Source organism: Homarus americanus, unplaced genomic scaffold, assembly GCF_018991925.1.
Source record: "Homarus americanus isolate GMGI-L3 unplaced genomic scaffold, GMGI_Hamer_2.0 scaffold40856, whole genome shotgun sequence".
NCBI classification, from domain to species: Eukaryota; Metazoa; Arthropoda; class Malacostraca; order Decapoda; family Nephropidae; genus Homarus; species Homarus americanus.
Window position 1 is genome coordinate 3474756 of NW_024734615.1, and position 23679 is coordinate 3498434.

The window sequence follows — 23679 nt, forward strand, 5'->3', positions numbered from 1 at the left end:
ACAAACGAACGAGAAATATGAACATTGCTCTCTGTGAAAGTTTTATTGCAAATTCAATTAACTATTTTCAATTACAAATACTACAAAGACGAGCAACAGATATTATTACGAAATATTGAGTCACTTTACAACCAGGCATACCAACCACTCTGAGATGACACGAGCCATTGTGCTCATTCTGAAATCTGTCGTGTCCAGCTGTTCGAGAACTTTTTGTGGCGAGTCTACGTACAGTCACAGAATTATCGGTTGGGTTGTTACAGGCAAAAAAAAATCGTGGACTCGACTAATTCATTACGCAATGTAAACCGAAGTGGTAAAGGCGGAGACAAAAGTTCGCTCCCCGTGGTGAAACTGAGTCACGGGAATGAGTCTCCGGACTGACTTACCCTGACTGTTTCATCTCATTTGGGGTCGATACTGCTTCATTTTGGGCGGGAGCGAACTTTTGACCCCTACTGTACATCCCTCATCGCCACCCTCCACAATACCCGTATAAACAACAGTGGTGGCACGGCGAACTGGGGTGCACGAATCCTCATTAATAAGGTGGATTTCCCGCTATGAAGCAACTGGCATCACCATGGACAGTTCTCGGGTAGGTCACCCTCACTCACTTCTCAACGGGGAACTAGGTTTTCTATCGAGGAAAATCCCTTCTCCACCGCTACTGCTATCGGAAGACAACTTGTATGTCCAACATAAAGAAAGCAGGCACACTATCACACCCAGGGCACATATCAAAACACTTCATCCTGTGCTCCAGAATGTAAAGTGCAGCAAAGGTCACGATAATTTTACTGATGGGTTTACTTCATAAAACAAGAACATAAGGGGAAAATATTATTATTATTTTGTTGCATGTATTGAGATAAACCTTATTTTTAACGTCACTTGGCATCGATATCTGCTCTGAGAATAGGCGTAAGAAGAAACAGGCATGACAGTTTGCTCATCCCTAAAACAATGACAACGAGAAAAGACTTCTAACATTTACAGAAAGACAGTGTTTGTGTGAAGGCTCAGAGAGGCTGTTGGTGCAGCAAACAAAAGTGTGTGGAGGAGGGATGGCCAAACAAATAAATCAATAACAATTAGGTGTCCTCCTTGGTGTGTGTACAGTCACTCCTGCACACACACACACACACACACACACAGCAAGTTACGCCTTGAAATACAAGTTAGTTGTATTTTTTCTCTTCCTATACATGGAACATGCGCACCTACAGTGATTATTTGTATATATAAATACATATATATGCTGATAACTACATAGGAAAAAATGAAACTCGAAGTTCCCAAGTACTTTCGTGTAATTCACATCTTCAGGGGTGAGGCCGTAGGAGAATGCCTGTACAATTGAATTAAATTTGGGTCTTAGAAAAATTATGGGGGAATCATTTAGTGACAAGTAAATTGATGGACTGTAACTAGGGATGCCGTAGAGAGGATATATACTGGTGATCACCAAAATAAAAGACCAACAAAAAATCTTGAAAAGTTATTTTACACACCAAAATAATACCCAATATTGACCAAAAAGAAAGACTTGGAAGCACATAGAAACACTTAAACAGACACCGTCGAAAAATACACTGAAAGCTCTGGAAACATTTGCTGCACTTTATGGCACTTATTCTCCCTTTACACTCATTATTTTACCATTTTATTTACTTCCATACATTATTCGGACTCCTCTCCACAATAATAATCACCATTTTCATCAATAACTTTTTCGCCGGCCACCTGTACAGTCCAAATCTCACCATGTCGACTTCAATAATTCTTGCGTTAGGTGATCCGTAGGTGTCGAGAGTGATCACAGAGCAAACAACAGGGGGCAGAAGCAAAACAAAACAAAACAACTGAAAGATGAAAGATATTGATTATGATTCGGTCACAAAGAAGGAAAAATAATCATTACAGGTTATGGATCAACTTTTGTACAATACCACTTACCAGAATTCTACTGCGCCAAATACCAGGGTTCCACTACACTGCACCACACACTAGGGTTCCGCTGCACCACACACCAGGGTCCCTCTGTACCACACACCAGGGTTCCGCTGTACCACACACCAGGGTCCCGCTGTACCACACACCAGGGTCCCGCTGTACCACACACCAGGGTCCCGCTGTACCACACACCCAGAGGCTGTACCACACACCAGTCCTGGTGTGCCACACACCAGGGTCCTGTTGTACCACACACACAGGGTCCCGGGCTGTACCACACACCAGGGTCCCATGTACCACACACCAGGGTCCCGCTGCACACACCAGGGTCCTGCTTGTACCACACACCAGGTCTGCTGTACCACACACCAGGGTCCCGTGCCACACACCAGGGTCCGCTGTACCACACACCCAGGTCTAGCTGTACCACACACCAGAGTCCCGCTGTACCACACACCAGGGTCCTGGTACCACACACCAGAGTCCTGCTGTACCACACACCAGGGTCCCTGCTGTACCACACACCAGAGTCCTGCTGTACCACACACCAGGGTCCTGCTGTACCACACACCAGGGTCCCGCTGTACCACACACCAGGGTCCCGCTGTACCACACACCAGAGTCCCGCTGTACCACACACCAGGGTCCCGCTGTACCACACACCAGAGTCCCGGTGTACCACACACCAGGGTCCCGCTGTACCACACACCAGGGTCCCGCTGTACCACACACCAGAGTCCCGCTGTACCACACACCAGGGTCCCGCTGTACCACACACCAGGGTCCCGGTGTGCCACATTTCAAAAGTTTCTTTTAAACATATGTTTAAGTGAAAAAAATAACACAATAATAAGTCGCTCTTTCCATGATTCCTCAACAGTGCAGGAGAATAGAATCTTAAAACCTGAAGACGAAGAAAAGTTCTCAGTTTTACAGAAATTCTACTTAGAAAATTGCTGCCAGACAAAACCCAGCGTTCGTCTTCAGGAAATCAAAAACACACTGGAGCGGGTTGTTAAGTGACCGGATCAGCCAGGGCGAGAAAAAAATAAGGCCTGAATTTACATTATTAAATGAACCAACGGCTGTTTCAACATCGTTTGCATACCACTCATCAGAAATGGTAAAGTTCCCGAATACATAATGTCGAAAAGCAGCCAGAACTGATGAAGGAAACCAGAGGTATGTGTGTACACTAACCCGGTGGTGATGATGATGATGGTGAAATGGGTGCACTACACTTGTGATGACAAAACCCAGCGTTCGTCTTCAGGAAATCAAAAACACACTGGAGCGGGTTGTTAAGTGACCGGATCAGCCAGGGCGAGAAAAAAATAAGGCCTGAATTTACATTATTAAATGAACCAACGGCTGTTTCAACATCGTTTGCATACCACTCATCAGAAATGGTAAAGTTCCCGAATACATAATGTCGAAAAGCAGCCAGAACTGATGAAGGAAACCAGAGGTATGTGTGTACACTAACCTGGTGGTGATGATGATGATGGTGAAATGGGTGCACTACACTTGTGATGATTATTATATTGAAGCAGCTTCATTATCCACATCATAATGTAGGGAAGATACAATGACCACGAGGATGATTGTCGGGAATTCTGAACGTGCTCAAGGTTGGCTAAAGTGAATGCATATATAACAAACTCCCGACAAAAACATGTAAACCCCGATTCACTTTGTGTACCATTGATTCATTCACATCCAATTTATTAATATATTTCATTTGAAAATAAACTACTGAACGTGTACTGTTTTTCAGGACTTTCTACCGTCTGTATAATATGTTTATAATTTGACCTAAAAACCTGTATAGCGCTATTTGTACAGTACAATAATATTAAAAAAGAAACAGGCGCCATGTTTTCTTTGTGACGTCACACATACCCACAAAATACTGTGAGTTCTCTCTCATATATTTTTATTGTATTGTTGAGGGAGTATTGTAATTAATAACTTTATTACATACTTAAGGATCTGTAGTAAAAAGAAATGTAATTACTTGTCCAAATGCACTTGAAAATTTTTAGTTTTTGCGTACAAACTGCGTAGCTGCCACCACCTGTTTTATTATTTACTACCTATGATTTTTCTGACTTTTTTATTAATGATGTACAGTACTAGTTAAACACATTAAATTCCAATTTCGATAAGATTTTTTTTCAACCAACTGTAGTTTTGAAGATTTTGATTTTGTTTAACATTTTAATATCGATACAATAGGACATACTCGTTAAGGATCTACAGTACAGTCAAAAAATACATATGTTTAATTACTTATCCTAATAACTTGACATTTGTTTTATTTTTATACAGGTATATTTTTTTGAGGGGGGGGGGGGCAGTTATCAGCCAACTTCCTCCCCAAGGGATCATCCGTTCCAAAGAACTAAGACTATAGTCAAGTACACTAATCCCTTAGAGAAGATATTACAAAGCTACAGGTCTGACCAGATCCCCAGGCAGGAATCAATTCCACAATGATGAGTGTTCCAGCACTCCTTCCAGACCACATCATAAATACACTATCAGCATAGAGCACTTCCCCCACAACCCAAGCTATCATGTGTCACTAAACTACTGTATTTATACTACTAAACAGTACTGGGCTGTATATTGTGAAATGTGTACAAAATGTAAAGCAGAACTTCATAATCTCCACACCCGCTGCCCTCTCAATCAGTTGCTACCAAACATTAACACTTGAAAAACAGAGGTAAATTAGCTCACCATAATTCTACATAGTACTGTACCGTGAAGAGAATAGTCAGCCTCTTCTGTTCTAGCTGCTTTTCCTGTGAAAATCTAATTATAATGTTCAGTAGCTGGTAATGAGAGTGATTATCCCGAATTCCACTTTGTAACTGAGCCTGAACAATTGAAGTACAGGTTGTGTACACACCATGCAATGACAGACTCAATGGCTTCCAACTTTCAGACAACTGCAGTTTATTCATACCACTTTTTGAAATGCTAGGATTGCTATGAATCAGATGACTGATATTCCTATTAACCCCAGCCACCATAAATCTAACATTCAAAGTGTGATGGGAACTAGGTAGTCAGCTCGTTCAAGGGACGAGTTTTTCATTATATGCTTGTTATTCTTTTTCATCTTACATGTGTTATGTTTGTATTATGTTTGGTTGTGATATGTATTGTTGTAGGTTATATAGTATATTGTTGTATTGTAAATTATGTATTCATGTCAATGTTTACATCCTTTTAGTGTAATAAACAACCTGGCAACTCTGTGAGGTTAATTGGTAGGCCAACTGGTAGATGTGACTCGCTCACACTCCCCTGACTTCCTGAAGTGGTGACCGGCTCTGACCTGAGCTGTGTATGTGTATCCGGTGTCTCTGAGGGTTTTGTGTTTGTGCTACCGAGTGGTCACCTCACAGCTAAGTTTACTTTGTGTATATGGATTAGGATTATAATTATAATGTATATTGTGGTAGGTAACACTTATTCCATGTGCTAGTTGGAGGTTCTTGTCTTTTTGTCCCTGTTGTTTCTCAGTTGTAGTTGGTGTACTTTCATTTTCACCTTTCTGTGTACATAGTGTAAATATGTTTACCACTTAATATATTATAGCAGTTTCTAGTGTATTATCAATATTCCCGTTTATCTTCCCTTGTGTTTTCATGTTATGGGACAATTATGTCCCATAACATACGGGAGCCTGTCCTTGATCTGCTTGCCCACTTGTTTTGATTGTTCCCTTACGTTTTCATTATCCACTTGTTTTATCACTTGTTGCTTGCGTTATCTATCCGTAAGTTAGTGGTTCAGCTCGCTCTACTTATTTAGATTATCTATTGCAAATGAAATGGACCGATTTTGTTCTTGTTCTTGTTCATTTGAATATTATTCACATTCCCTCTCACATTACTAGTGATTCCAAAGCTTTTATCCCACCACTCCTTCTCTTTGTTATGAATTTTATTTATTACCGATTTTATTGATTATACACTTGAGTATATAAGTTCAATATGGAATTTGGATTAGCTGAGTTTGTTGAAGAACCTTCACTGGATAAGTTACAAAAGAGTGAGCTGAAAAAGAATGATTGGTTTTCTATTGCTGTATATTATGCTCTGGAGGTCAAATCTTCAGCAACCTTGTTCGAAGTTTAGTTATTGAATACCTACAGTAGTAGTAAAAGGTGTTCTCTCTTCGTCTGCATTAACACTATTGGGTGTAAGTTATGGTGATAGTGGTGTGTCGACCTTGGTTATTTTGAAACAAACGGAGATAAGAGGAAGCCCAGAGACAGAGAGGAACCCCAGGGAAAAAAGAGAACATGAATTGAGGAAACTAGAATTAGAACTACAGTTGAGAAAAGGGGAGAAGAATAATTTTGATGTTAGCAGTCAGTCTAGACAAGTTCCTACTTTCGATGAGAGAGTTCCTCATGAGTTCTTTATACAATTTGAGAAGATTGCGGAGTGTCTGCAATGGCCTATAGAGGGTTGGTCATTCATGGTTCAAACAGTATTTGTAGGGAAAGCTACAAAAATTCTTCACTAGTTTGCCTAAAGAGACTTGCCAAGATTACATTAAACTTAGAGATGCGATCCTTCAATCTTATAACTTTGTCCCAGAGGCGTGTATTAGCCCCTAAGCCTTTATATAAATATGGGGAAAGTATATAGACGTTATATAATCATATCACCCCCTGTAATTTTCCACTAGCTATGAGGTGACGTGGTCAGATCACGTGATGGGCAAGTTCCACCCTTGAGGAGTTGACGTGAACTGTCAGTGATTCAGATAACAGTGGATTGGGTATTAGTAAATTGCTTGAGGTTAGAGACCTTTCCAATGAAAAAGAAATTCAAAATACTCCTGTATTCCCTTAACACGAAATAATCTCATAAAAGCTCAAAGGGAAGATAAATAACTTGTTCACTATCTAGTCTTGCTGTTGATGAAAAAGAGGCACCAGGTGGAACATGTTATTTAAATAATGATCTACTCATGAGGACGTACAGGCCCATTGATACTCCTGCAGATGACAGAAGTACCCTAGTCCACCAGATAGTGATTCCTACTTCATATAGGCATGATGTACTCAGTATTGCACATGATTTTCCTGGAGGTCATTTAGGTGTAAATAAGACATATAATAAGCTACTGAGGCATTTCTTCTGGCCTGGGATGAGAAAGGATGTGTCAAATTTCTGTCGAACATGTCACACTTGTCAGATGGTGGGTATACCTAATACATAATGTTATTCCCCCTACAGCCCTAAAACCAATTCATGTTGTTAATGAACCTTTTATTCACATAATTATCGACTGTGTCAGGCCTCTCCCTAAGACAAAAGCTGGAATCAATATCTTCACTATTATGTGTGTAACAACCTGATATCCTGAAGCTGTTCCTGTAAGAAATATTTCTGCAAAGATCATTATTAAAGCTCTCATTAAGTTCTTCACCCAGTACGGAATTCCTGGTAGCATTCAATCTGACCAGGGATCCAATTTCACATCCGGTCTGTTTCAACAGGTGATTAGTGAGCTAAAAGTGAAACAATATCTTCCACGTCCTACCACCCTGAATCACAAGGTGTTTTAGAGAGGTTCCATCAAACGCTCAAAGGAATGTTAAAGAAATATTGTATGAACGAGGATAAAGACTGGGATGAAGGTGTTCACTTAATGCTCATTGCCTTCTACGAGAGTAAACAGGAGTCCTTGGGTTATTCCCCTTTTCAACTTATATTTGGACACGAAGTCAGAGGACCACTCAAAATGTTGAAAGAAAGTTGGTTGACAGAAGGGGAAAGTATGCCACTACTTAAATACATACAGAGATTCAAGACTAGATTAAATCATGTTCATAAGTTTGTACAGAAAAATTTAAAATATGTTCACGCTACTATGAATGAAAATTTTGACAGGCAGTAGAACGGACCTTCAGTCCTGGAGAACTAGTGCTACTCTTCCTACCTCTGGCGAAAAACTCCATGCAGTCAAGTTATTTTGATCCTTATAAGATTAAGAAAAAAATTAATGATGTAAATCTGGTGGTAGAAACCCCTGAGCATAGGAGAATTGAGTGTCTGGTTCATGTCAATCTGCTGAAGCCATATCACATTAGAGAATCAGAGGCATGGCTAATCCAGGATCAAGTGCCAGACAATAAAGTTGTGCCTGAAGATTACTGCCTGGACCAGCCTGTCAAGTTATGTAATCGTGACATTTTGGCTAAAATTGAGTTTTAATTGCAGCATCTGACACCCTTGCAGTCCATGGAGTTGAAGGGTTTACTCGACGACTTCCGAGGGATCTGCCAGGATGTCCCACGGCCCTGATCGTCCAACACTATGTCCTCCTGGTTGATAGTGCATCTCCTATCAAACAACCCTATTACCAGATGAACACCACAAAGGCAAAGAAGCTGCAAGAGGTGGACTTCCTTCTCTTATGGTTTGGCGGAGCCGAGCAACAGTGAATGGTCGTCGCTGTGCTTGCTGGTGCCGAAGCCTGACAGTAGTCGAAGGCTTTGCACTGATTACCACAAGGTCAACGCTATCACCCTTCCTGACTGTTTTCCACTACCCAGACTGGATGATGATATCAATGGTATCGGCAAAGCAGAATTCGTCACGAAGTTGGATTTACTCGAAGTATACTACCAGGTGGAGTTGACGGAGAGGACAAAGAAGATAACCGCATTCGTAATTCCAGATGGCCTTCACCAGTAATGTGTCATTCCATTTGGTGTGTGTAATGCCCCTGCCGCCTTCCGGCATCTCGTCAACTGTCATCACAGGTTTGGAAGGGGTACAAGCATATTTTGAGGACTTGGTGGTGGTATTGTCCAGTTGGGAAGAACACATATTCAGACTGAAGGCCCTCTTCACTGGGTTAGATTATGCGAAGTTAACCGTCAATCTCACCAAGACTGAAATTGGACACACACTGTGGTCTTTATTGGGAAACTTGCACCTGTTGATGCAAAAATAGAATCCATTCAGCAGTTACCACGGCCTGCACACCACAAATCTGTCCTGCATTTCCTAGGAATGGCAGGATATTGCCGCAGGTTTGGCCCAAATGCCCAAACTTCAGACCGGTAACAGCGCCCCTCGCAGACGTAACCAACCCTAAGAAGCAGTTCAAGTGGACCCCAGAGTGCCAAATGTCCTTTGAGTAAGTTCAGTCACTGCTGTCCAGTGCTCCTGTGTTACAGACCCCACATTTTGAAAAGCACTATTGTCTGCACATTGATGCCAGTGATAATGGAACCAGTGCTGTATTACTTCAAGCTGGATCTGCTGATAACGTACTCCACCCTGTGTGTTATTTATCTTCCAGACTCGAGAAACACCAGAAAAACTATTCAGCAATTGAAAAAGAATTGCTTGCACTGATGATTGCTTTGGAAAACTTTTATGTATATTTGTGTCATGTTGTTTACCCAGTGCGTGTGTATAGCAATCACAACCCACTCAAATTTTTGGACAAGATGAAAAATCGAAATCGGAGACTAATGCGATGGTCACTCATGTTGCAGCAATTTAATCTAGAAATACCACACATAAAAAGGAAGGACAATCTTTTAGCTGACTGTATGTCCAGAGTGTAATTTGTGCTTAGTATATTGTAGGTACAGGTGGTCCCCGGGTTACGAATGGGTTCTGTTCCTGAGGCGGTCCTTAAGTTGGAAAAGCACATACTAAGTCAGAATACATACCCTATGTGTACTATATCATAGCCCAAGTCCTTTCATACATCTTGAATCAGTTAATTTAAGAGAAAAGAAGAACTTTAATGGTAAAATACAGTAAAGAAAAGTAAAAATTAAAATTCAACACTTGTATTAAAAGCTGGGGCTGGCTTGAATGTAGAGATGGGCATTTGTAGGAGTAACAGGCTTTATTGGGACAAAGCTGAAGATGATGATGATGTAGATGTTAACAGAATTGGTTCTGGAGAATATGGTAAGATAGAATTAACTGGTTCTGGAGTTGCTGGGGACTGGTTCTGTAGATGTTGCAGAGGTTGATGGGACTGGATTGGGCTGCCTTTCAACTTTCTTAAAAAACTTTTCAAGGGATGGTTGATTTGAAACTTTCTTCTTTTCCTCATAAATATCTCTGTAGCATTGTAGATATTCAGTAATACCTCTATGAACCTTAGTAAATCTTGCTGTGTTGGTATCTTCCTGTTCATATTTAAACAATCCTTCAATAAGCCTGAAACCTTCTGCCATTTTTTTTTTTGTAACAAATCGCTTTGGTTCGGGAGTTTCACCTTCCTCTACAGCCTCTGACAAAATTTGCTTCTCCAGTTCAATCAGGTCCTCATTGCTTAATTCTTCAGCATGAGACTCGAGCAACTATGTGACATCATCCTCATGAATAACAGGCTGGAGTTGTCACTTCCACCAACATTATCTTCAGAGCCCCTGAAACTGTGGACAGAGTTTTTTCCAAACACCATTCATGTTGGTTTCTATTACCTCGTCCCATTAATCTGCAATGCTTTTCACAGCATCAGAAATGCTGTAGGACTTCCAAAATTCCTTTAAAGTCCTATCCTCTTTTTGTTCTGTTGCTCTGATAGCTTGAGAAAATGTCCTTCTCAGAAAATGTGCTTTAAATGAAGCAATAACTCCCTGGTCCATCATTTGTAAAACTGATGATGCATTTAGGGGTAGGTACAGTCTCCTTCAAGATTCTTCGAACTCTGCTGGAGACAGCTGGCAACTCAAGTCCATTTGCTTACTATAGTACGGAGTAAAAATTATGAACAAATGTAAAAGTGATCGGTGATTGGTTAATTAGTTCCCCGTTGCTTAATTAATGGTTGATCTTAGTTGTTTCATATATTATACTGCACTACGTACTATAGTAAACAAACGGCCTTCAGTTGCCAGCTGTCTCCAGCAGTGTTCAAAGAATCTTGAACGTGACTGTACACAACCTTAATGTTTGGATGAACATTATCTAAAAATGTTGGATGGCCAGTACAGAAAATTTGGTATTTGGAAAGAAATTAAAGTTTTGTATTTCATTTGCATTTGATACTTTTATTTGCTGTACTGTATTTGCTTCAAATACAGTACAATTACTATACCTGTGATAATTTTGTATACTTACTCAAACTGGCTTTATTTTTCACTATACATGAGATCCCCCCCAAAAAATCAAGAGCCCCAACCATCAGTTGAGTCATCCAATGTATGGGGTTAAATTCCTCGAGAGCCTTGATAGTTGTTAAATTATTTTAATTTAGCTCGGAGAGCATAGAAATTCAATGTATACATAAAAAATACAACACAACTCCAGGCACAAGCCTACGAGCACATCAAATGGGAAAAAGAAATAGAATATTGTGCCTCATGACCATTGTGTAGGCATTCACTCACACAAAAAAAAATTACCTAAATTAAATTGCATCAATATTTATTAATGTTACAGGAGATAATTATGGTATGAAATTTTAAACTGACAAATATGGCCAATTATATTTAATTTAAGCCATAAAGCTGGAAGTAGAGCCTGGAAAACAATTCCAAAATTAGGGTAAAACAACTGTACTGTACCTCTATACAGGGTATTTGTAATTGGAATTAATTGTATTAGATGGAGTCCAAAAATAAATATTTGATTTTTTTTCTGGATTACAGTACTGTATTTATATTCTATTTGTATTTGGGCATACATATTTGACCCCATTCCTGTGACAACATACATAAAACTAACTACCCTATATATGTAGACAAAATAAGCTGAGTATATGGTAAACAATCCTAAAATACTAGTAATTCACTCAGTCCAGCGGTGGGTACATTCTGTATTGCAGCAGACATAATACAGTCTCATTTCATCTTCAGCTCTCCTTGTCTGTGCTTGAAAGAACACGGCATCACGTGAGTTACAGCGAGGGCAAGGATGGTCATCCGTGCGAGGCAATGTGGGGTCCTTTGGGAAGAGTAATAGTAAAATTATTTAATTTTTATCATGACAAAAAGCATTTTACTTTTATAGCTTCAGTTTCAACATAATCACAATGACCAGCAACCAAAAGCACATTTGGTCAACAAAAACATGACAAACTTGAAATACATATACGGTACAGTACTGTACTACTTTATATTTAAGCAACTCTACGCCATCATAAGTTCATACACCAATCTTCTTAATTCCAGCTCATTTCTGATCCCCTAAAGAGATAAAAGGGAACACCCAGTCACTTATTGCTTTGTATTCATAATAAAATGGGATTTCATTTTTCATTTATGACCTACAAGGCATCATGAAGTGACAAGTAAGATTCTAAATCAGTTAGGAATAGTAAGCAGGATTTATCTTTTATTAATAGAACTTAGCATTAACATATTAAGGAAGTACTGTACTGTACTGCCCTCTTATAAAGTGGACTCATTATACAGTACTTCCCATAGTGAATAGTCAACCATAAAATTAACTTTTATTTTTACCTCCTACTGAGATCCTCTTTTCAGAATGTATGATGAATATTACTCTAATAAACAAATTAGTGAAGGCAAAATCACTTCAATTGTTTTCTCTGGGTCTGCAGTACAGCTAAATAGACTGAAGTAATATATTATCATAATTAAGATTGGTGTCTCTGATTTGTGCAAGTTAAAGCGGAATGATTGAAAATAAAGGGTTTCATTTTACAGTAGAATCCTGGTTATCCGGCACCTATGAGGACTGAGAGGTGCCGGATAGAGAGATTTTCCAGTTAGTTGAACCTCACTCTTAGGATCCCCCAATAAATCCTACAATGCACAGTGCTACAGGATGACCTTGCAAATTTGTCTCAAAAAAATGGACTTCTTTAACACTTATTCCACTCTATATAAATGATGTGGCTTAGAAATAAATAAAATGTAATATAAAACTATAAAATAATAAAAATTAAGAGCGTGGTTGTGTAAGTGTGAGAACCGAATGTTTGTGGAGGTGGTGGGCTATAACTGCGTCGCTGACTCACCTGTCCAGTCGTTTCATATATTGTTACATGTAATGAAACTATAAAAGTTGAGGACAAATCATTATAATACAGTACAACTTAAATGTGGCTTGGAAAAAATAAGAGAATGTAATATAAAACTAAGAAAATAAGAAATATGAAGAGCATGGATGGCACAGCACTCCCTCCTGATATGATATGGCATACACACAGCACAGAAGCCACAAGTCTGAGAGTCTGCTCATTTACTGCCTGGCTGAACTGTGTTGCAAAGCCCAGAGGGTGGTTAAAGTGTAGAATGAGATATTTTTTTTTTAACCATAAATATGAGCTATTTTACAATTTACTATGCATCGATTTTAATGTTTACCATGGCAATAAATATGGTAGTTCACCCCCATTGCGCTTGGTATTCAAACTTACGATTTTAGCCAATTTTAGAGAAAATTTTATTTTTATTTCATTTTGGTGTCAGTTACTTGAATCTGCCAGTTAACCAGACTCCAGTGCCTCAACTCAGTCAACGTATGGGAGAGTATCCATGCATCACCACCAACAACAACCACACCTCCAAACATTTCTTCATTTCCAAATTCCACATTTTATTTTACAACTCTACTGTACACCTTTATTGTACATAATTAGCATATGAAATTTAATAATACAGAATAATGTCATTTTCTTTAATTTAATTTTCCACATGCAGTACAGACACTCCCCTGGCTACGGATTTCCAACTATACGGATACTCTCCCATGAGTTCCCTTGGCCGAGCAGGGATATTTCTAACCACACCCCACCTGCGAGCTCGATGTTATGGTTAATTTTTAACTTGTAATTTTCAGTAGATATATATATACCGTACTTTTCATGTTTTTTATTTAATTACATTCACACTTAATCTTACATACAGAAAGAGCAAAAATAAAAAAAAATAAAAACACACACACACACACACGCACACACACAGAGTCGGCCCTTAACATACGCGGGTTTAGCATACACGGATTTGCAAATACGTGGATTGCCCCGCCGGAGTAATATTCTGTTCATTAAAGTACATTCAACCCGCGCGCGGCACCGAACACAGGACACCGCCCATTCCCGCAACCTCACACACACACACAGCTCTCCCTCACTCAGTCAGTCTCTCTGTAACCACGCTTGTGTTGACATCAGCATTGTAGTTGCAAAAATTTTACATTTCCGTGAATGTATTATATCAAGCACAGTATGAATAGAATATCACTAATATAACAGTATTTTAACCAAAAACTATTAAAAAAAACGAGTAACATATCTTGAACATCGGAAGGTTAGGTAAAGTCTTTTGTTTTCATGTAGTTTATCCTAATTTACATTGAAATACAATACGTTTCAGCAAAACTACTATTTATTTCTGAGAATATGGAAATGTAATATTTTTGCTGAAATGACGTACGTATTACAGTGGAAAGTGACGAAAGCAATGACTTTCGCTTTCTTTCGTTCAAAAGATGTTACCGTAATCGCTTTTCGAATGGTTTTCAGCTAAAAAAACTTTTGTATTACAATAATATTCTATCCTAATTCACTCGTGATGCAACAGTTTTTTTAACTGAAAATCATCCGAAAAGCGATTACGGTAACATCTTTTGAACGAAAGAAAGCAAGTCATTGTTTTCGTCACGATTTTATCCCACTTTCCACTGGAATATGTACGTCATTTCAGCAAAAATATTACATTTCCGTGAATGCATTATATCAAGCACAGTATGAATAGAATATCATTGTAATATAACAGTATTTTAACCGAAAACTATTATAAAAACGAGTAACATCTCTTGAACATCGGAAAGTTAGGTAAAGTCTTTTGTTTTCGTCATGCATTTTATCCTATTTTACATTGAAATACATCACGTTTCAGCAAAACTACTATTTATTTCTGAGAATATATTCATTCGGGCACAGCTTAGGTAAAATATACATGTGATGTAACATTTTTTTTAACTGAAAATGATTAAAAAAACACGTACCCTCTAGCCCTGTTCAAGAAGAAGACTGGGAGGAGCTGTTTGGTGTTGAAGACGATGACAAGGAAAATTATTTTGATGGATTTTAATGAAAATATTCAGAAATATGGTATCGTAGTATTTATTCAGGTGAATTAGGATAGAATATTATTGTAATACAACAGTAGTGACGATGTGGAGGAGGCGGAGGGATAGAGCGGGGAGGAGGTGACTGGCGGGAGCAGGGACGAGTGGAAATGCCAGCCAGTACATTACGGGTGTTTTAATTGTTTTTATAGCTATTTTTGCATTTTAATATTAAATATTGTACATTGCGTTTCAACAAAACTACCATTTATTTCTGAGAACATGGAAATGTAATATTTTTGCTGAAATGATGTACGTATTACATTGGAAAGTGGGATAAAATTGTGACGAAAGCAATGACTTTCTTTTTCTTTCATTCAAAAGATGATACCGTAATCGCTTTTCGAATGGTTTTCAGTTGTGGGATTATAAGGCTAATGATAGGATAGAATATTATTGTAATACAGTACGAGTACAACAGTTTTTTAACTGAAAACCGTTCGAAAAGCGATTACGGTAAAATCTTTTGAACAACGAAAGAAAGCGAAAGTCATTGTTTTTGTCATGATTTTATCCCACTTTCCACTGTAATATGTACGTCATTCCAGCAAAAATATTACATTTCCATATTTATTTCCGAGAATATATTCATTCAGTCACAGTTAAGGTAAAATATACTTGTGATGTAATATTTTAATGAAAATACGGTATCGTAGTTTTCTTTTGTTTCAAATTTAATTAACAAAGATTGATGTTTCAAATGTAATGAACAAAAATTTATGTACAGTATCTATAAATACACTTTAATAAATGAATACTTTATGTTTTACATCATCCTGTGCTACCATACCATGGATTTGGCTACTTTGGGCTTGCTATGATGACGCAAGAGATCTGCCCTGGCAACTGTACCAACACTCACAGCTGGTGGTGCATTGGTGCATCATTTCCATTGTTTACTGGTAGTTACTGGTAAATATTTTTCAACCTAACGAAACTATTACCCGTTTAGAGGTCGACCCCCAATTTTTTGCCAAATAATTTGGTCTTAAAAACTCGAACTACACACAGGTATATACGGTAAATAAGACATGGGGGGCCAGGGTTTTTTTTTTGGGGGGGGAGGTGGGGTGGGGGAGCAAAAATACGCGGATTTTTAACATCCACGGGTATTTCTGTTACGTAACCCCTGCGTATGTTAAGGGCCGACTGTATCGGCAATTCTCATAAGGTATAAAATATTTTTAACTTGTAATTTCAGGTAGACATGCGGTTTTTTTTACTCGGTTACATACACACAAATTTACATACAGAAAGTGGTGCTAAAATAAATAATTATAAAGTTTTACACATCTATGGGTTTCCACCATGAACCTGTATGGCAGTGTCTAGAATGGGGCTGAATGGGTTGATGCCAGACTATCCCAATCAGTATGGCTATCAATTTAAGAGTCACCTAACATGGCACTTGTGATGTGTTGCTTCCCACTTGTGATGGTAACTGTCGCTTGTAAAGATCCTTTTCTGGATTTGGTCTCGGTCTATGATGTCTTAACGATTAAAATTGGTTTCACCGGTCATCTAGTGAAGGATGTTAGCCATAAATAATGCAATATACCTGTATTCATATTGTTTTGAAAATAAAATGAAAGTAATGTATGAAGATAATCGGCCAGGAATTAAAAATAAGCTAACACCAACAAATTTTATAGCAGTAGCCTGAAAACATTAATGAGGTACTAAGAACCCCTTTGTCAGCATTAGAACACTTACCTGTACAACTTCTGGGTTGATGTGTCGTAGCTCATCAATTTCATGCATAAGTTTGTTGACATAAATACAATTGTTTTCGGTTGGCATTTTATAGTCACAATTTCGACAGGCATACAGCAAGATCTTGTTCTCCTGAAATGTTTTAATACTTTTAAATTAACAGAGTAGATATAAACATTTCCGCTAAGCTACGTTATTCCTAAACCTATAGGCAACTGGCTGCTTTCACTCAAGATTGGAAAAATAAATGCTTCCATGCCTAAATTACAATACCTATCCAAAATCCAAAGAAAAATGAGCCTATACTGTACAAGGCAATCAATGATGCGGATTTGTTCTCTTGGTCTATATTCACTGATGAACCTAGAGATAAGCTATACTGTACTGCTATCATGTTAAAATTTTACTTAGGAATAATGTTAGTACTATATTTCGTATGAATATAAAAAAGCACAAGCCAAATTGCAAAGTATACAGAAACGCTCTATAATATTTAGTCAATGTACAAAAATGGAAAAGGTGATTACAAGTGAAAGCAGACCACATTCTTTTGCAATGACTGTACAGAAAAGCCTCCTCTGTGAAATACTGTGTTCATCATTTTAATATACAGTACACTATTATTTTATCCATGATTACATGATATTTATTTATATGCATACAGTATACGAGTACTTATTGGCTGTGTGCATGTGTGTATAATAATAATTAACAGTTTATTTATTGAAAAAGTTATGGCAGGCAAAAGGCTGAAAATATGCAATGGATGGAAATGACTTTTTACACAAAAAGCTTTCATTATACTGTAAGCAGGAAAAAGACAATATATATATATATATATATATATATATATATATATATATATATATATATATATATATATATATATATATATATATATATATATATATATATATATATATATATATATATATATATATATATATATATATATATATATATATATGAATAAACTGGACCATTATTAAATGAAGTTCAATATTGATCAAGTACAATAACTTACAGTACCATATCTTTTTATAATACATTTTCATAAAACCCCAAATTTTCACTAAACCACAGCTTTACACCAATTTCAATATCAAATATGGAAACTTTGGGATATTTTCTGTAGTCAAAAAGGCCCAAATGACATTTACATTATTGAGAACTGGCAGCAGACTCCAAATACTGTACAGTATGACTCTTAAAGGGCTAATCATCATACTAGAATTTTTTTATACTGTTAGAATTACAGTTCCATATATCTCTTAACTGTACAAAACAGTACAGGAAAGAGATATTTGTAGTCAGTACTCTGGCTGGCAATGATGCCACAAGGATCAGTTCCAGGGGTATGTATCATAGTGCTTCTAACAGTATAAAAAAATTCTAGTATGATGATTAGCTTTTAAGAGTCATACTGTACAGTATTTGGAGTCTGCTGCCAGTTCTCAATAATGTAAAAGTCATTTAGGCACTAAAACATTAAATATATTTTCACAATTTTTGGTGTTGAAGATAGTAAATCATCATTCAGTAGCAGAATTATAGAAAAGTACTTCTACTGTATTACGTTCTAGACCACAAACAGAGTAAACACTAAAATAAAATAAAATAATCAAAACAGGGCTGTGGTTGGGAAAGAAATTCTTATTCACTCAGGAACTTTCTTTGTTTTTACTGTACAGTCCGACTTACAAATGCCCACCGATACGAACGGGGTTAAACTTGAAATTTACAGTAGTTTATTTACCTGATGAAATATTTTTTACTTTCATTTACTGTATTTTGTCAATATTTCTTTTGTCTAAAAATTAAGCGATTTTAGTTGTATGTTAGGACTTAGGCTATGATATAGTGGGATTTTAAAAATTGTTTTGTAAATACGTATGCAAATAGCATGTGTTCCAGCTTATGTACAAATCCAACTTCAGAGCGTCCTCAGGAACAGAACCCGTTCGTAACCCAGGGACCCCCTGTACAGATTTTGATTAAACAGTACCAACCTTTTATAGGAACACAACAGCCAACATTAACAAGGGCAAACTGTACAATTACAGAAACAGCACAATTAAACACAAAAAAATATAGTCTTCAATAATTCAAAAGTTAGCCACCTTGTCTTCTCGGGGATATAACATGTTGTTGCATTCTTGACAGAATCGGATTCCAATGAAGCCAGGCCCCTCAGTACCTCCTTTGGCCAGGATACTCATGATTACAAAAGATATCTGGAAAAAAGCACTGGTTTATAATATGACATTATCAACAAACATGGAGTTTGATCGGCCATCTTTTATTCAACATTCAATGAGCCACCTATACACTTGCATGGTAAGCAATTTTTGTAAACTGTGAGAAAAGTGTAATAAATCATTTTGGAATTTCTACATCGATCTAAATTAAGTGGGACACATCATTATCATGCTAAGAGATAGCACTCCATAATGAAATAATCAAACAATAAAAAAGTACAGTACGTACTGTACAGTATCCTTTCAAGATAGGTCATAATAAATCTGTTTATCCACTAGTTATTCCTCTGTTGCTACTCTAGTCTAATATAATAAATTTCATTACGAAATGTAAAGAGTTTATGTTAAGTGGCTGACTGCACTTTACCACCAAGATTTCCAGAATCAAGCATCTTGTCAAGTTCATCAACAATTTCTAGAGGGTGTGTACAAAGACCCATTACCCAATCCATTACGGTATACTACATTATACAGTACAGTATATGAACACAATGAAAGCATAAGTTATAAACAAACTACAGACATATGGATTCTATTTGATAGATTAGAAGTTTTATGTTATCTTTTCAACACAGTATCACAAATCAGGTGTTAAACTGTTAGGTTAATATCTCATAGTACAGGTACAGTACTGTACTTCAATTCTGAAATAAAGTTAGTGCAGTAAAGTACTGTACACACTCGATGAGCATTGCCATTTTTATTTCAATATTAAGAAATAGCTAAGTACAGTAGTTATCTGTGATCAAAATCTTTCTCTGAATTTAATAACTAATTTAGTGTAAACATGTACCACTAATTAATTTTTATTTTTATTTTCCAATATTCTGTATTTCTGTAACATAATTGGTACGCAAATATATAGGGCCGCAGCAGTCGAGCGGAAACAGTGCTCGCCTCCTGTTCCAGGGATCGATGGTTTAATTCCTGGGTGCTCCCAGTTGACCATAGTTTACAAGTTGGGGAAGTAAAGGCAGTCATGTGTAGTACTGGCCATGCTGCCTCTACTTGTACCTAAGGCTTAGGACAGTATACAGTGTGTTGTATCCACACTGTCCCTAATGGGACCTACTTTCACCAAAATATACACAGTACTGTACAGATATCCTTTGATATACAGTATGAAAGGATAGATATCCTGGAAATCCATTAAGTGAAAAAAAATTCAAATGGTAGAACCCTTGAACAGTGGAGTCGCGATAATTCACGATTTCCAAATTTATTTACGTACACTCGCAGGTACCTATACAGCCCTCTGTATTACCACCACCTCTTTTTTTTTAAACTTCACATTCAAATTTTCATAATTCACAGCCAAGGCTGCAGCGTTTGAATATCAGGGTCAGCGAACTTGGTTGAGCAAGTTCTCACTCCAGCCTAGAGCTCAGTTGCAGGGTTTCCATTTGGTATTTTCCATTACAGTACTGTACAAAATTCAAGGAAATTTAGGATTGAAAAATCTGTTTGATAAAGATGGATTTGGTACTGACTGCAAATTCAGAGTTGGCAACCGTGCTTTAGCCTCCCACTGCCTGCCCTCCCACATCCTCCTACACACACCCATTCTCTTCAGCACAGTCATTCTGTCAACAGCACCTGCTAGTCTCTATTTCCACCACACCAAGATGTCTAAGCAGGTAGTTCTGGGCAAGTTGGAGCAGTTGGTGGTAGAATTGGTGGTGCTGAGGCCACTGAAGTATCCATTTTTTCCAGAATCTGGTGAATTCAGCTTATCAAATGATGATGTGTGAGGTGCAGCTGAGCTGCTGCTGGTAATTTTAACTTGTGATACATAAATAAGTATCTAAATTTTAATAACCGAGTGTTATCAAGTGAATTAATGAGGTACCAAGTTAATTCTAGTAAAGAAACGAAAATAAGTTTTGTTTTCAGTATAAGAAAATTAAGCTTAGTTTAAAATAATTTTATTTTCTATTTACAAGTGAACAGTAAAAATATTGCTCAACAGGGGAAGTTTCTCACAAACTTCACCGTTATACGTCCTGCAAAAATAATAGTACATAATAAATACATTGAACATGGTGAATATTGTACAGGTACTGTACAGTAAAGCATAAATGCATCTCTGTGCATCCTAAGTAGCCATCTTGACCACATGAGAGCTACAAATATGCATTCTTAAAAAAAAAAAAAGAGTAAAAACGAGAGTTGTTTATTCAAGTAAAGGTTTACAGTCGTATAAAGAGAAAATGGGTGTCAAAATGTGAATGTTATTAATTAATGTGATAGGTTAGGTTAGACATGCATGCTGATATTAAGTCGATAGGTTTGGTTTCGTCTGCTTCTTGCATGTTTTCACCCCACAACTTCCCTCTACTTCAAGGCCCTGCCCACTTGTGTGACCAAATATAAATTTCCGACAAAGACTATGGAATTCATTCATATTTTCAAGAGATGTTGTTTGAATGATCAATCAGAGTGCCGCCCTCATATCTGAGGGTTGGTGAGCACACTCCTCCACTCTAAACGATCTCGGGCCGGTTTTACCAATCCTCTCCAAGGTTTTATATCTCTCTGGGGACCCAGTTTTTAATTTCATCCATCCATCCCAGTCTTTGCCTTCCCTCATCCCTAATTATATGACCAAAGTATCTCATTTTTCTCTCTGTACATTTTCAGTTTTTCTCTTGAAGTTTTTGCTAATTTTAGTATTTCTTTATTTGTTTTCAGTCAGTGTAGCTTATTCATAGCATTCGCCTATAACAGCACAATTCAAAGGCCTCCAACCTCTTTCTGGTGTCTGCTGAAAGTGTTCACGCTTCTGCCCAATACATCAGTCCTTGCCATATAAAACCTTTCAGCAGCCCTTTTCTCAAATTGAAGTCAATGACTTTTTTTCATTCGGTCATTTGAATCATTAAATACTGATTTTGTTTCCCCTACCATTACAACTAATGTTACTTACCTGTTGCCTACCATAATTTTTATTTTAGCATTTAGTTTCAATTTGGAAACAACCATGATTTTAGTCTTTATAGCATTAAATTATAAACCATATTTTCACCTTTTTCCACTAATCTGTTGATGTTATTTTTGTAAGGCCTCTTTACTATCGGAGATAAGAGCAGTATCATCTGCATAGCATATACAGTATTTAATATTACTTTACCTTTCACAATACGACAACTTTTCCTCTTTTTTTTTCGTTTTTCTTTTAATTATTATCATAAATCATCTGTAATGGGCTGGCCTGAAAGATGAGGGAAAAGTTAGGTTAGGTTTTTCAAAGATTTGTTTGGTGTTTTTTTTAGTATTTTACCCTACATTTTCCCTCTACTTCAAAGCCCAGTACATTTTCTTGAAAGTTTTGTGATAAATATTGTCAAGGATTTTAAAAAAATAAATAGCGACATTATGATTAATTTGCGACGGAAGTGGATACAGTAGAATGAGTTACTCAGAATAAGATATACATATATCTATTGTATGTGTTAAAAATCCCAGATTCCATGGTGGTACAAAACTGAAATAATACCAAATTGGATTCCCAGAGATACAAAACCTTGGGGGATTGGTAAAAACAGCCCGAGAACTTTACGAGTAGAGGATGGTCGCCAACCACCAGTTATGAGGACGGTATTCAGAATAGCATTGGGTCACAATCCCGTATCAATAACCACAACATTAATGCTACTTCTATTATATATAAGAAGTCTCAACAGTTACGAATGACAAAAAACTTACCCTTTGTATAGAAAATAAAATTCGAGCCAAAGAAACGTGAGATCCAACCAGCAACGTTAACACAGTGCCACAGAACAGCTGGGGGTGGAGTGTGTACATCAAGCTGGTACGAGCACATGATGTGACGCCATCCAGTGTAATGTCTTCAAACGAATTTATTTTGGTGAAGTATCAGTATAGCTATCACTTTTGTTTTCCCTTTAAAAAAATCGTATACCAGAACTTCCGGAAGAATGAATCACAAGTTCTATTTAGAGTAGAACTTCTAGAAGACGTCATGTTTATCAACAAACCTGAAGTTCCGCATTGGAAACAGATATTCAATTAAGATAATTTGGGGAGATAGTTTTTATTATAAATATTCAAAAAGTTGATATGCTGATATCGCATTAAATTAATTTTGAGATTAAGGGCGTCAAAAAATTAAAGTACGCATGCGATCAATGAAAAATCTGTAGCCCAAGATACATTCAGATTCAGATTTGCCCCCGAGGGGGCTAGTTTATTGGGCACCCCCTTACATCCTGTGCAAGGTGAAGCGCAGAAGCGTTTACAGCGCCCAACAGGGAAGTCTGAAAAGTTCATACTTGCCTTTATGACTCGTACATTAAGGGCGTAAAAGCCTGAAGGGTCATAGGTTCTGTCAAGTTACATAAAGTGAGAGAATGATGAGTGTGGGGGGGGAAAGTTCCCGGTACATTTTATTTGTTTATGGCAAAGAGTGGCAGGTCCCTAGTGCCAGGCCTGTGACTAGGAGGAGGGATATCTGGTCTGGGAGGGAAGAGGTGTTGGTAACGGCTGGGGACCTATAGGAGGAGGTCATAGGACAAGTGAGGATGTAGTGAGAGAGGGTGTGAGAGTCAGGTTGGCCACAAAGTTTACAAACAGTGCGGTGAGGCTCAGGGTTGCCAATGTACTCCCATAGGCACCTGTAC

General features: G+C 37.6%; 1 protein-coding gene across 1 annotated transcript; it reads right to left on the minus strand.

Annotated features, from left to right (window-relative positions):
* Window positions 1–11198: 11198 nt before the first annotated feature.
* LOC121870363 (DNA-directed RNA polymerase II subunit RPB9-like) lies at window positions 11199–23016 on the minus strand. Its single transcript, XM_042372156.1, has 4 exons — window positions 22745–23016; window positions 18902–19015; window positions 16782–16913; window positions 11199–11912 (listed from the first exon to the last, which is right to left on the minus strand). The coding sequence occupies exons 1-4, from the start codon at window positions 22841–22843 to the stop codon at window positions 11757–11759; spliced, it is 501 nt and encodes a 166-aa protein (XP_042228090.1). The 5' UTR covers window positions 22844–23016; the 3' UTR covers window positions 11199–11756.
* Between the last annotated feature and the right edge of the window lie 663 nt (window positions 23017–23679).